This window comes from Marmota marmota, unplaced genomic scaffold, assembly GCF_001458135.2.
Source record: "Marmota marmota marmota unplaced genomic scaffold, marMar, whole genome shotgun sequence".
In the NCBI taxonomy this organism is placed as follows: domain Eukaryota; kingdom Metazoa; phylum Chordata; class Mammalia; order Rodentia; family Sciuridae; genus Marmota; species Marmota marmota.
Window position 1 is genome coordinate 4,155,488 of NW_026000080.1, and position 12,093 is coordinate 4,167,580.

At 39.4% G+C, this 12,093-nt stretch overlaps 1 protein-coding gene across 2 annotated transcripts in view; it reads left to right on the plus strand.

Moving 5' to 3' along the window:
* Positions 1-11,100, plus strand: part of Lpar3 (lysophosphatidic acid receptor 3) — a 98,930-nt gene extending 87,830 nt beyond the window's left edge. For both annotated transcript variants that reach the window (XM_048815002.1, XM_015504712.2), the window contains exon 3: positions 9,243-11,100. In XM_048815002.1, coding sequence (XP_048670959.1) covers positions 9,243-9,571 — 329 coding nt within the window. In that variant the 3' untranslated portion in view covers positions 9,572-11,100. The remainder of the gene's footprint in view (positions 1-9,242) is intronic.
* The last annotated feature ends 993 nt before the right edge of the window (positions 11,101-12,093 follow it).

Below are 12,093 nucleotides of genomic sequence, written 5' to 3' on the forward strand. Positions count from 1 at the left end.
TAAGCACCTAGTGGGTGTATGGCACTTGGCTAACCACTGGGTGTCCCAAGTCGAATAAAATACAAAAGGAATCTTTCCCAAGGTTCTCAGTCTAGTAGGGCAGCCAAATGAATACAGAAACAGAAGAATGTAATAATTTTTTTGTGTGTGCATGTGCTATGGGTTGAACGTCCCCTGCAAAACTTATGCTGAACTTGAATCACCACTGTACCAGGATTAAGAGGTAGGACCTTTAAGGGGTGATTATGTTAGGAGGGCTCTGCCATCAGGTTATGGTTTGGATATGAGGTGTCCCCGAAAAGTCCTGTGATAATGCAGGAATGTCCAGAAATGAAATGATTAGATTATGGGAACTGTGACCCAATCAGTGGATTAATCCATTTGATGGATTAGTAATTTGACTAGATTACTGGTTGGTAACTATAAGCATGGCTGGAGGAGGTGGGTCACTGGGGGTGGGGTGGGGGTGTCCTAGAAGGGTTCATCTGCCCTGTGGCCCTTTCCTTTTGTTCTCTTTGCTTCCTGGCTGCCATGGGGGCTGGGGAGCATCTTTCCTCTGCTACCCTTCCTCTATGATTTTCTACCTTGGGCATTGAGCAACAGCATTGGCCAACTGCCGCAGTCTGGCTGGGCACAAAATCACGAGCCACTCAAGCAGGAACAAACTTTATTTCCAAAACTCCCGCGAATGCCACGCGCGCGGCCTTCTCCCAGGACACACACAGGAAATCCCTCCTCCAGAATTCCCTCCTACCGCACTGCACTTCCCCAACCAATGGGAACTCTCCCGGAGTCCCCCAGAGCTCCAAAGTAGCAGGCCAAGGCGGACAGCAGGGGTCTAATCTCCAATTGAATGCACATCTTAACATAATCATTATCATCTCAATGGCTTGCTGTCCTCACCTTTCAACCAAAAATGCCTACTTGGCTATGGCTCTCAGCAGCCAACCATGGACTGAGAACCCTGAATCCATGAGCCCCAAATGAACTTTTCTTCTGTCTCTAAGTTGCTCTTACTGATGTCATTATTCCAGGAGTGGGTTAGTTATTTCAAGAGTGGATTTGGTGTAAGTCCAGCCCTGCCTTCTTGCTCTCTGTCTCATGCTTGCTTGCTTGCCTTTATGCCATGTTATCAGGTAACACAGATGACAGACAGTACCATGCTCCTGGACTCCCCAACCTCCAGAATCGTGAGCCAAATAAACTTCTGTTGTTGGTAATTTCCCAAGTCTGTGGCAATCATTATAAGAGCAGAAAATGGTCTAAGACAGCATATGAGTGTGTTCATGCACACAGTGAGCACACAACAGCAGCTAAAGCACTTTACCAGATCTGCTTGTAAATCATGCAAGAAGCACAGCACAGGAAGTAACCAACAGTATCTGGGCAGTCAGAACTAATGTTTTCTGGGTTGGGTTCTCTTCACCTAGTATCTCATTAAATTCTCACAAAAAATCCTGTCAGGTCACGTCATCATGCTCATCTCACAATTAAAAAAACGAAGGCACAGGCAAGTGAACTGATTTGCCCTGCTTCCTAAACCAGGATTTCAACTCAGGATCCACTTGATTTCAAGCCTGTGCTTTTTACTCTAACAGAAATGTTAAGGGGATTTCATCTCAAGGACAAAGTCTATTTGATTGCTAGAGGTTGTTTGGGCCCTGTGCTATAAGAGAGTCATGAGGAGTTAGTGACAGTGGCCATGGAGTAGGACAGGAAATGGTAGCTCTCTCAGGACTTTATTTTTCCTAAGCTGTGCCATGCGGTAGTTCCTTCCAAGTTCATCTCTAACCTCATCATGGTTTCAACCCACTCCTCCATTTCCTACTACTTCCTGTTCCCTCTCTCTGAGCTCAGAATGGTGTTTTTTAAATTTTATTTTATTTCATTAGTTTATTAGTTCGTTTTAGTTATACATGACAGCAGAATGTATTTTGACATACTTATACAAGTATGGAATATATCTTGTTCTAATTCAGTTCCTAGTACCTCTCCTTCTTCTTCTCTCTCCCCACCCCCTGCTTCTTTCCCTCTTTTGATTTTTCTGCCATCTACTATAGTTTTTTTTTTAGATTAATTTCTTGTGGAAGTAAATCATGGTAAGATTCACCAGTTATGTCAGATTTATTCCAACTATCTTTCCTTTTCCTATCCCTCTCCCTTCCCTTCATTCCTCTTTATCTAGTCTACAGAACTTCTATTCTTTGCCCCACCACCCAATTCTGGATTAGCTTCCACATATCAGAGAAAGAATCTGACCTTTGTTTTGGGGGATTGGTTTATTTCACTTAGCATGATATTCTCCAGATCCATCCATTTACTGGCAGATGTCATAAAGTCATTCTTTAAGGCTGAGTAATACTCCATTGTGTGTGTGTGCGTGTGTGTGTGTGTATCACATTTTCTTAATCCATTCATCTATTGAAGGGCACCTAGGTTGGTTCCATAGCTTAGCTATTGTTAATTGTGCTGCTATAAACATTGATGTGGCTGTGTCAATGCAGTATGCTTATTTTAAAGCCTTTGGATATAAACTAAGGAGTGGGATAGCTGGATCAAATGGTAGTTTCATTCCTAGTTTTTTGAGGAATCTTCATGCTGCTTTCCAGAGTGGTTGCACTAGTTTGCAGTCCTACTGACAATCCATGAGTGTACCCTTTTCTGCACATCCTCGCCAATATTTATTGTTACTTGTATTCATGCTACTTGCCATTCGGAATGGCATTTTGTACCATCTGCATGTCCAGAATCTGGGTGAACTTTCCTGTGCAGTACCCCATGCTATAATCCTTTCAAAATTTTCAACCCCATCAAGGGTATTCCTTTTACATTCCCCAAGGTCCTGTTCTGTGCTAATGGCAGTTCATGTGATAAAATAACACATGCCTTCATTCAGTGTTAGCATTTCCAAGTGAAGTGCAACAGAGATGTTCCTAATCCAAAGGAATGACTGCACATGGAGGCACTTGAACTCCTTGGGCAGGTGGGTAGGGATCTGTCATTCTTTAAGGCAAACAGCTGCTGCTCTGCCAATGCATGCAGCTGACCTCACACCTTTTCTTGGAAGCTAGAGAGCCCTTGATAGAATAGTTAGTGAGATGCTGAGTATTGTTGGTCAATCCATACGATGCTTAAAGTAGAATCTGGAGGTGGAGATGGTGTTTTCTTATTTATACAGTTTATGGTTTCCAGCTGTTGTCTAGAATTAAACACTAGAATTAGATCTTAGCTGTGGTTTAGGCTGTCATGCCTCTGCTTTAACCTTTACCTCATAACCTCTTGGCATCAAGATTTTCAATTTTCCAAAGCTGGCCACAAATTTAAAACAAGTGTCTAAAACTGGTTGTTGGAATCAAAAGACCGACCCAACAGTCATAACAATGGTGTCAAATGAATTATTTGTGGAAAGTTTAACTGCTCATCATCTATCTCAGTACTTTAGTGCTTTCTTGTATTCTGCAATGAAATAAGTCAGATTTACTAAAAGTATACATTTTCATATTATGAAAATTTATTCTTTCAATTATTGAACTTCTAAAATGTTGTGATTGAATGTGAATTGAATGCACATCACATCTAGATGTGTTATTTTCATTTTTTAAATTTTTTTAAATTTTTTTTGTTGTAATGAACACAATATCTTTATTTATTTTTATGTAGTGCTGAGGATCGAACCCAGTGCCTCACACATGCTAGGCGAGTGCTCTACCACTGAGCCACAACCCCAGCTCTAGATGTACTATTTTTAAATTGAACAAATTTTTTAATGTCAAAGAGCATTTTCCCTTGAATATTCTGTTAATATGACTTCCACATTATGATGCTTCCAACCCCAAACAGCTATTTACTTTAAATTTTTACTTTTAAAGTTTCTTTTCAAATAAGAACAGCACTTCCCTAGGATGAGGTTCACAACCTGATTTTTATGTAGAGCTGTAATTTTCTATTTTAGTAAATCAGACAGCCCTGTGGCTTAGTAAGTTAGTATTATTGCTTGTGCATTGCTGTTTTTTCCTGGACCAAAAACAAAGAATAACAGAGTGAACAGATTTAAAATGTATCTTCCTGTTTGATGAAATTAGTAGTCCATGTGCCAAAGTGAGACTATTTTGTGTGATTGTTTTTATCATTATGGATATTTTGTGTGCCACTCACATGTCAAGATTTTTTTGTTGTTAATTACATGTGTGAATTTTTAAACAAATGAAAATATGGCTACAAGTCTAACTACATGGAATAGAAAAGTATGAGTCCTGAAGATCAGGTTACATGCAATTTATAATCCCACTCTTGTGTACATCCTATCTGTCACCAAAACCCCAGGAATGCTGAACTGTCTTAAATGTATTCCAATGAGGCCACTTCTCCCAGCTAGAGTGCTCTTCTCTCTTACTATTTCCTACACTGTGGAGGGGAGGTGTTAGCCAGGGCATTATTTGAGATGTTTTGTAAACTTCCAAATTGGGGTGGGGGACATATAGATTATTTAAACTTCATTTTGATTTAGAAACTTAGAAAGATCTTTTATTTCATTTGTCACCAATATTTTCATTCATAATTGTACCTTCCAAAGAGTGAAATAGTTCTTAATTTGATGTTGCTGATTACTTAAATTGAAGTCATTAGAATGTCATCTCAGTACTGAAATTGAATATTCGAGTATATGATTCACTATACTTTAAAAATTAACATTGAACTCATGTTATTGATTTTTGAAAATAGCATTCCAACTAGTTTATTTGATTATTGGCAGAAAGCTCATTTGTAGTCTAATTGGACTATTAGTGAGTCTCTTACACAGGTACTGAAAGAACATAAACCACCATTAATATTAAAAGTAACTGTATCTGATCAATATAACTGACCTGTCACTTGGCAATGGAAGGAAGTGAGACTGCTTCATTATGAAGACATTCACTTTTAGTAGCTGGCACATGGAAGATGATTGCTTAGTAAATATTTATTAATGGAAGGACATATGGACTTAGTTGCCATCTATTGCTGGTGACTCCCAAGTCAACATTTGTGTTTAGAGCGCTGAGTTCTGACCCAGGATTCTGGCTGCTTCCTGCCCATGAAGGAGCCACAGATACCCTTAAGTGCCTGATGCCTAAAGCAGAACCACTGTCACCTTCTGAATCTAGTCCTCCTCTGTCTCCTCCACTTGTTTTTCACAGCCAGATGCCATCCAGTCACCTTAGATTCTTTCCTCCCCCTCACTTCCTAGATCCAAGTACTCATCAAGTCTTTAGTGCCTTCCTGCTTACTCCCCCCTCAAACCCATCCACTTCTGTCCATCTCAGCCACTACCTCTTCAGATCCTCATTGGATCCCCTGGGGTTTTAGCCCTTCTTTAGATGTGTTTCCCTGCCTGGACCAGGGGTTCTCAAATTTTACCATGCTATAGCATTTCCCAGGGAGCTGGTTAAAACTGGAAATGCCCAGATCACACCTCCATCAGTTTCTCATTTGATTAGACTTGGGGGGGGGGGGTCAGGAATCTGCATGATAAGCGGACATCTAGCATCTAGGTGATTCTAACACAGGTGGGAACAGACATCTAGTTTCACATGCCTCCTGTCCACCCTGAGCATGTGAGTAAAACTTCACTTTAAAATAAAAGATTTATCCCACCTCTGATTAGAAATCTTCAAAGAACTATCATTCTATAGCAGTAGTTTTTAGACTATGATCAATGAGTTGCCAAGGTTCCTTAGAGGTACCTCAATATACATGTGTGTATCGGGGCAGCATTTGGAGTTAGAAGATGAGAGGGAATTTTGCCCTGCAGAGCATTAGCCATATCTCCTTCCCCAGCTCTTTCTTTAGTCAGAGAAACCTGGCTTTTGGGTGTAATGAGAGAGCTCCTTTGGAAAAAGTATTCCTCTACTTAAAACAAACAAACAGACAAAAAGTTTGTGATCTATAGAAGTAGATTTAAAACTTTTCTTTAAAAAGAAAAAAAGACTCATAGTAAGAAATAGTGTACATTCTGAATCACAGACTAACACACACATTTGTGTGTGTGATGGAAACAAATTTCTTGAAGTAAACTTACAGCACCCTGATGTTTTCTGTTCTATATTGTTTCTTAAAAAATTGCTGGTTGCAATCCACTAAATGGATTTCACAATGCACCAACTTGCTACTGAGTCTGAAAGACCTTTGATCTAACCTTTTTCATTTGGGTTTGCTTATGAATCATGGAACACAAATATTGTCCTAATCCTATCAAGGATAGTATATAAATCATACCACCTAGAAGCTTGGGAAAGAAGTTAATTCTTTACGTACAGTGGATGCCTGAAGGCATTTAGGCTTCGTTCCCTGGATCAACTCCTTTTTGAAAACGGCTCTTAGTATCTGATCTATACAATAAATCTTAATTTTTGCATCTTGCTCACAGCATTCTGAATTTGGCCTATGTTGACCTCTCAGACTTCATCTTACTTCCTCAATCACATACCTGGGTTAAAACCATCCTGAACTATTTGGAATTCCCCATATGCCTCATGCTGTTTCTCACCTCTGTGGTCATTTTTTTTTTTTTTTTTGGTACTGGGGATTGAATTCAGGGGCACTCAACCACTGAGCCACATCCCCAGCCCTGTTTTGTATTTTTTTTTAAATTTAGAGACAGGGTCTCACTGAGTTGCTTAGCACCTCACTTTTTCTGAGGCTGACTTTGAACTTGTGATCCTCCTGTCTCAGCCTTTCAAGCCACTGGGATTACAGGTGTGCACAATGGCTCCTGGCTCAAAAAACATTACTTTTTAATTTTATTTTTCTTTCACTTTTAAAGAGAATTTGTTGGTTTATTTATATATTTATTTATTTTTGCTGTACTGGGGTTGAACCCCAGCATTCTGCATGCGAGATAAGTGCTACACTAAGCTATATCCCCAGTCAAAAAGTTTATTTTTAGCTTTTTTTTTCTAGAATTTACTGAGCGTTAGTAGGAGACTAAATGATCTGTATCGTCCAAGATTACTCCCTCTCTCTCACACACACACTCCCCTCCACTTTAAAGAATTAGGACAATTGCTCATTTGTGTATTTCTGACATCCTCTAAGAATTCTCCAAGATTACAGATCCCCAGAACCAAAACCATTCCTGACATTTTGTCTTTGAAAGATTTTGGGGTGAAGGCTCATATCTAACTACTGACATATGGAAGAAAGCTCTAAAGAATGAACTGTTAAGTTAACTGTGCCTACCTCCAGAGATGTATTTGAGCTGAAACCTTGGCCTCTGGGTACCAGAGTGTTTCCCCAGGTGACTGCCATGGAGTGTCACTCTCACCTCACGGCCATGTCTCTGAAGCATCTATTCCCTAGTTTAGCAGCCTGGTGTGTTGGAGCCATTCTGTCAAAGAAAACTTGTCTTTCATTGATCTTCTGAAGCACTATGAAGACAAGATCAGCAGATTTTTATTCTCTTCTTACCCTGTATCCAGACTCTCTCCTCCCATCCTTTCCTTTCTCCTCTGCTTCCCTCCCCATTTCTTCTCCTTCTTTCCTTTTTCTGGCCAGATATTCTTTCTTTAGCATGTCAAAGCATAACTTAGTTATGATATATACAGCTTCATGGTCAGACGTGACATACCTCAAAAGGAACTTTAGGTCCAGAAGTACCCCCGTCACTCACTTTAGTAATAAGACAGTTTCTGGCCCACCACTGAGCATCCCAGATTAGGGACAGGAGTACAGCCTCTGGTGCAAATCCTGGGTGCAAATCCCGGCTCTGACACGTGACGCTGTGGAGTATGTCACCTAACGTCTCAGGGCCTTTGCTGCCTCGAGCATACTGGTGAACACCATTTTCTATTACCTCGGATCCCCACAACCACCCCACATAGTTAAGTTTATCATCTTATTTTTTTTAAAGGAGAGAATGAAGACTCAGAAAAATGAAATATTTTGCCTATGTTGGGTGGCTCATAAAGTGAGCTCATGGCATTTCATTCTGTCTCTTAGAAGGAAAATAAAGGCAACAAGAAGAAACTGCCCAGGATTAATTCTATCCACTAAGAGTAACTATTTGTTGCTATGGTTTTATAGAATTATCTGCTTATTCTTTGTCCAGCATTTTAGCTCCCTGAGTACATGATCGTCACCTCCTTTGCTGTCTAGTAGAGCTCCTCACATGATTAAGCAAGTGTATTTGGAAATGACAAGGACACTGAAGAAAGTAACCACATCACACTACTGAGGTCAGGTCACATGAAGGCCAAGAGCATAGCCCTTGGCAAAAGATTCCCTGCATTCAAAATTAAGTGTCCCTTAAGAGCTATTAAAACAAAGGCAAGTTACATAATTTTCCTGGTGTCTCCATTTCCCAGAGATAATAATAATGCCGACCTCATATTATAGTCCTGAGTTAATCAAGGGAAGTCATTCACACCAGTGCTAGCTCACTGAGCGCTGTACAAAGTCTAGCTGCTACTTGGTTATGAGAACCAAGTGCAGAATATTGCATCCTTGACTTATATTTTAAAAGAAAATTTTCAGGAAACTTGCTAGTAAGGTAAAATTGCTCCAATAGCTAGAGACTTGGGCTACAGGGTAAGAAGACAATAAGAATCTTCTGTTCTATTGTGGAGTCTCAAAAGCACTTTTCTACCCTCCTAGGAAAATTTTATTTCTGGCCAGATGATTAAGCAGATAACCTGTGGAGATGCCAAAAAAAAAAAAAATACAGTGCTTACCAAGCATTGGCATGAATTTGTAAAGAATAGCATTTTTGAACGGGTGACTTAGTTAAAACCTTAGGAGATACACCATGGATACGGTGTGTCCTATTTTCAAGAAAGCATTTAGAATGTCTGATTTAGAGAATAGCAGCAGATAGGGTTGGGTGTGTGATCCTAGTGTTAGAGAGGCTTCCCCCCATGTCTCCCTGGAATTGAGTCTCAGTTTCCCCATCTGTCAAATGTGGGTCAGAGAACTGCTGGAGATCATGTGGGTATAGGTTTTCCTAAGCAGGAGGTTGGTGTAAGCTCTGAACCATAACAAGACCTGGGTAAGCAGGTGAGATAGTGAAACCTATATGATTGATAATCAAGGAGGTTCCCAGCTATTTGTCTCTCACAAATCCAGGTCTCAAATGCTCAAATGAAAGCTGAAAGTTTGTTTTGCAGTTGACAAATCCTCGTGGTCCCTTGATGCCATAAACTGAAGGTTAGGAGAAAAGGATCCTGAATAAGTCTGAGTCCATATTGCTTCCTCTTCTCTCCCTCCAGGGGCATTCGTGGTGTGCTGGACCCCAGGTCTGGTGGTTCTGCTCCTGGACGGCCTGAGCTGCACGCAGTGTGGCGTGCAGCATGTGAAACGCTGGTTCCTGCTACTGGCGCTGCTCAACTCCGTCATGAACCCCATCATCTACTCCTACAAAGATGAGGACATGTACAGCACCATGAAGAAGATGATCTGCTGCTTTTCTCAGGAGAACAACCCAGAGAGGCGACCCTCCCGCATCCCCTCCACAGTCCTCAGCAGGAGCGACACAGGCAGCCAGTATACGGAAGATAGTATTAGCCAAAGCACAGTCTGCAACAAAAACAGCTCCTAAACTGTGGACACTTCTCCTTCATTCCAGGCCTCCCCTGGGGAAAGAGCTGTTAAGAATGGTTACCTGTCTCTAACAAAGCCCATGCACAGTGTTATTTGAGGTCTGAATTAATCACTGGTAAATAAAAAAAAAATATATATATATATATATATATATATATATATATATATATATATATATATATATATATATTGTTTTTCATAGTTTAAAAGCATGGGCAGGGACGAGAAGACACAATGCATTTGGTGAAAATGCACAGAAAGAGAGAAGACAGCACAGTGTCTTCCTGCTTGTCCTGTGAACTGCTCAGAGCATCTAGCTGGCTGGCTGAGCATTGTGGGCTTTGCCGCCACCTTGTAGCCATTCTCCCTGGGTTTTTAAAAGATGTTGTTAAAGGGCTTAAGCTGAAATAAATAATAAACGATGTTACTTGAGCCATCTTATTTAGCTGCTAGAAAAACCTACGTAGTTCTTTCTGCATGCATTTAAAATTTTCAGAAATGCTTCAGCAATTTGTATTTTTTTTTCTCTCCTCAAAGAAACCAGGCCAGTAGCTAGATGTTCAATAGGAATCTAAGAATAACAAATCAGTGAGAGCTCCAGGATAAACGTGACTTTGAACCAAAAGAACGTTCTGAGGAAACCATTTACTTAAAAATAGCAACAAAAAGGCAAGTGGGGAAGGCTTCAGTGTGGTCCTCTGCATGGGCATGCCTACAGAAGCACATCTGCTTATCATGAACTCTGTGTCTGAAGACTTCAACGACAGTGGTGGTAGAGGAAAGTCACTGGCCACCTAGACTTTTCAGTCCAGGACAGTAGCTATAGAATTAACCTATTATGCTCTAAAAAAAAAAAAGAGAGAGAGAGAGAGAGAAAGAAAGAAGTGTTCATTTAAAAGCAGATTTTTTAAGAACAACATAGTAAAAGGTATATCAACAAGTAGGCAGAATCCCTTCCATATAGGATCAAATACAAGCATGACTAGAGTCCTGATTTTCAGTTACCTCCACGTCGCTGTTGGCTTGTTAGATTTAGTGTGTGGAATAATTTCATATTTCATATTTTGCTCAAAGTTATCAACCTACTTCAGTACTTGTCCAACTTATGAACTGAATTTTGATCTGGGTTCTATTTTGAATTTTTCTTCTTCAAAGACTTACATGGGCAACACGAAAAAGCAAACCAGTAAAAAAAAAAAAAAAAAGGAAAATGATATGATATATAATATATAGGCTACTGACCAAAGTTTTCTGTGTAAGGTATTTAGAACATATTCTGATTTAAAATAAGAATAACTTTAAGGTAGATATTATAGTATTTATGTAGTTTGCAAAAGAAGTTTACTTTTTTTTGCTATTGTGATGTAACATTTATGTGCAAGAACTACTTGTAATAATAGAATTTGAGAAGTAATGCTTTTAGATATAAAATAGAGAGTATTATGATTTGCAGGTGTAGATTTCATGAGCTCTGTGTTGTAAGAAGCTTATATCAAAGACACCTATAAAAATAAAATTTTAAAAAGATCTGTTCTCTCTTGTTGAGGTGCATTACTGCTATGCATTTTTTTTCTAAATAAAGATAAAGTTTGTGGTAACTATGGCACACATTTCTATTGCAAAAGAAAAATCAAATTTGCCATGAAGTACATACTCTGGATGTTTTATGTAAGCATTTTGAATCTACAGCTGGCCAAAGGGTGGAGAATTGAAATTGAATTCCAGTCCCCAAATAGCTACTAAGGGATCTTTAAAGGTTTTATTTTGAGGAAAGAACCATTTTTACTACCCTGCAGCCGACTGTCATATTCGGAATGGTGTCTGGAGGGGATCCAAAATGTGGAAATGCAGGGTAGATATATATAGTTTTTGTTTTTATGCACACACATATCTCAGTGATGGTACAAGAGTAGAAAAATCATGTATATTTGGAAATGACAAGTGCCAGGGGTCACAGAACTCATCGAGACCTCTCAGCAAACCTGGCCTTAATAGGGAAGAAAAATTTTTTAAATAATATTCCTCTGCAAATTCTAAGATCCCAAGCTTGTCTGCAAGTCATTAAGATAGTAATACTGAAAATGTCACCCAGAATTTATCAGATCAGCCCTTGACTTTAAGCATAGGTTACTGCCTAACCAAACAAGATTTCATATTCTTAAATTTGCAGTACTCTCCAAGGTGTTCTGATCAATCTATATTGGTAAGAGAACTTAGTTATTTATTAAGACTGCCTGCTTGAAAAGAAGTAATTTTTTAAAAAAATAAACTGTTAAAATTTCTTGGCAAATTTTTTTTAATTGAGTATTATATTTGGGACAAGTTTGTGATAATCCAATTACAAGTAATACAAAACCATAAAGTAAATGTAAGGTTTCAACAAGGTTCTAGTTACCCTCATAGTCAGCACTTTGATAATTTTTACAAATACTAAAATTTGCCAGGATTGGTGGTGCACATCTGTAATCCCAGCTACTTGGGAGGCTGAGGCAGGAGGACTGCAAGTTTAAAGACAGCCTC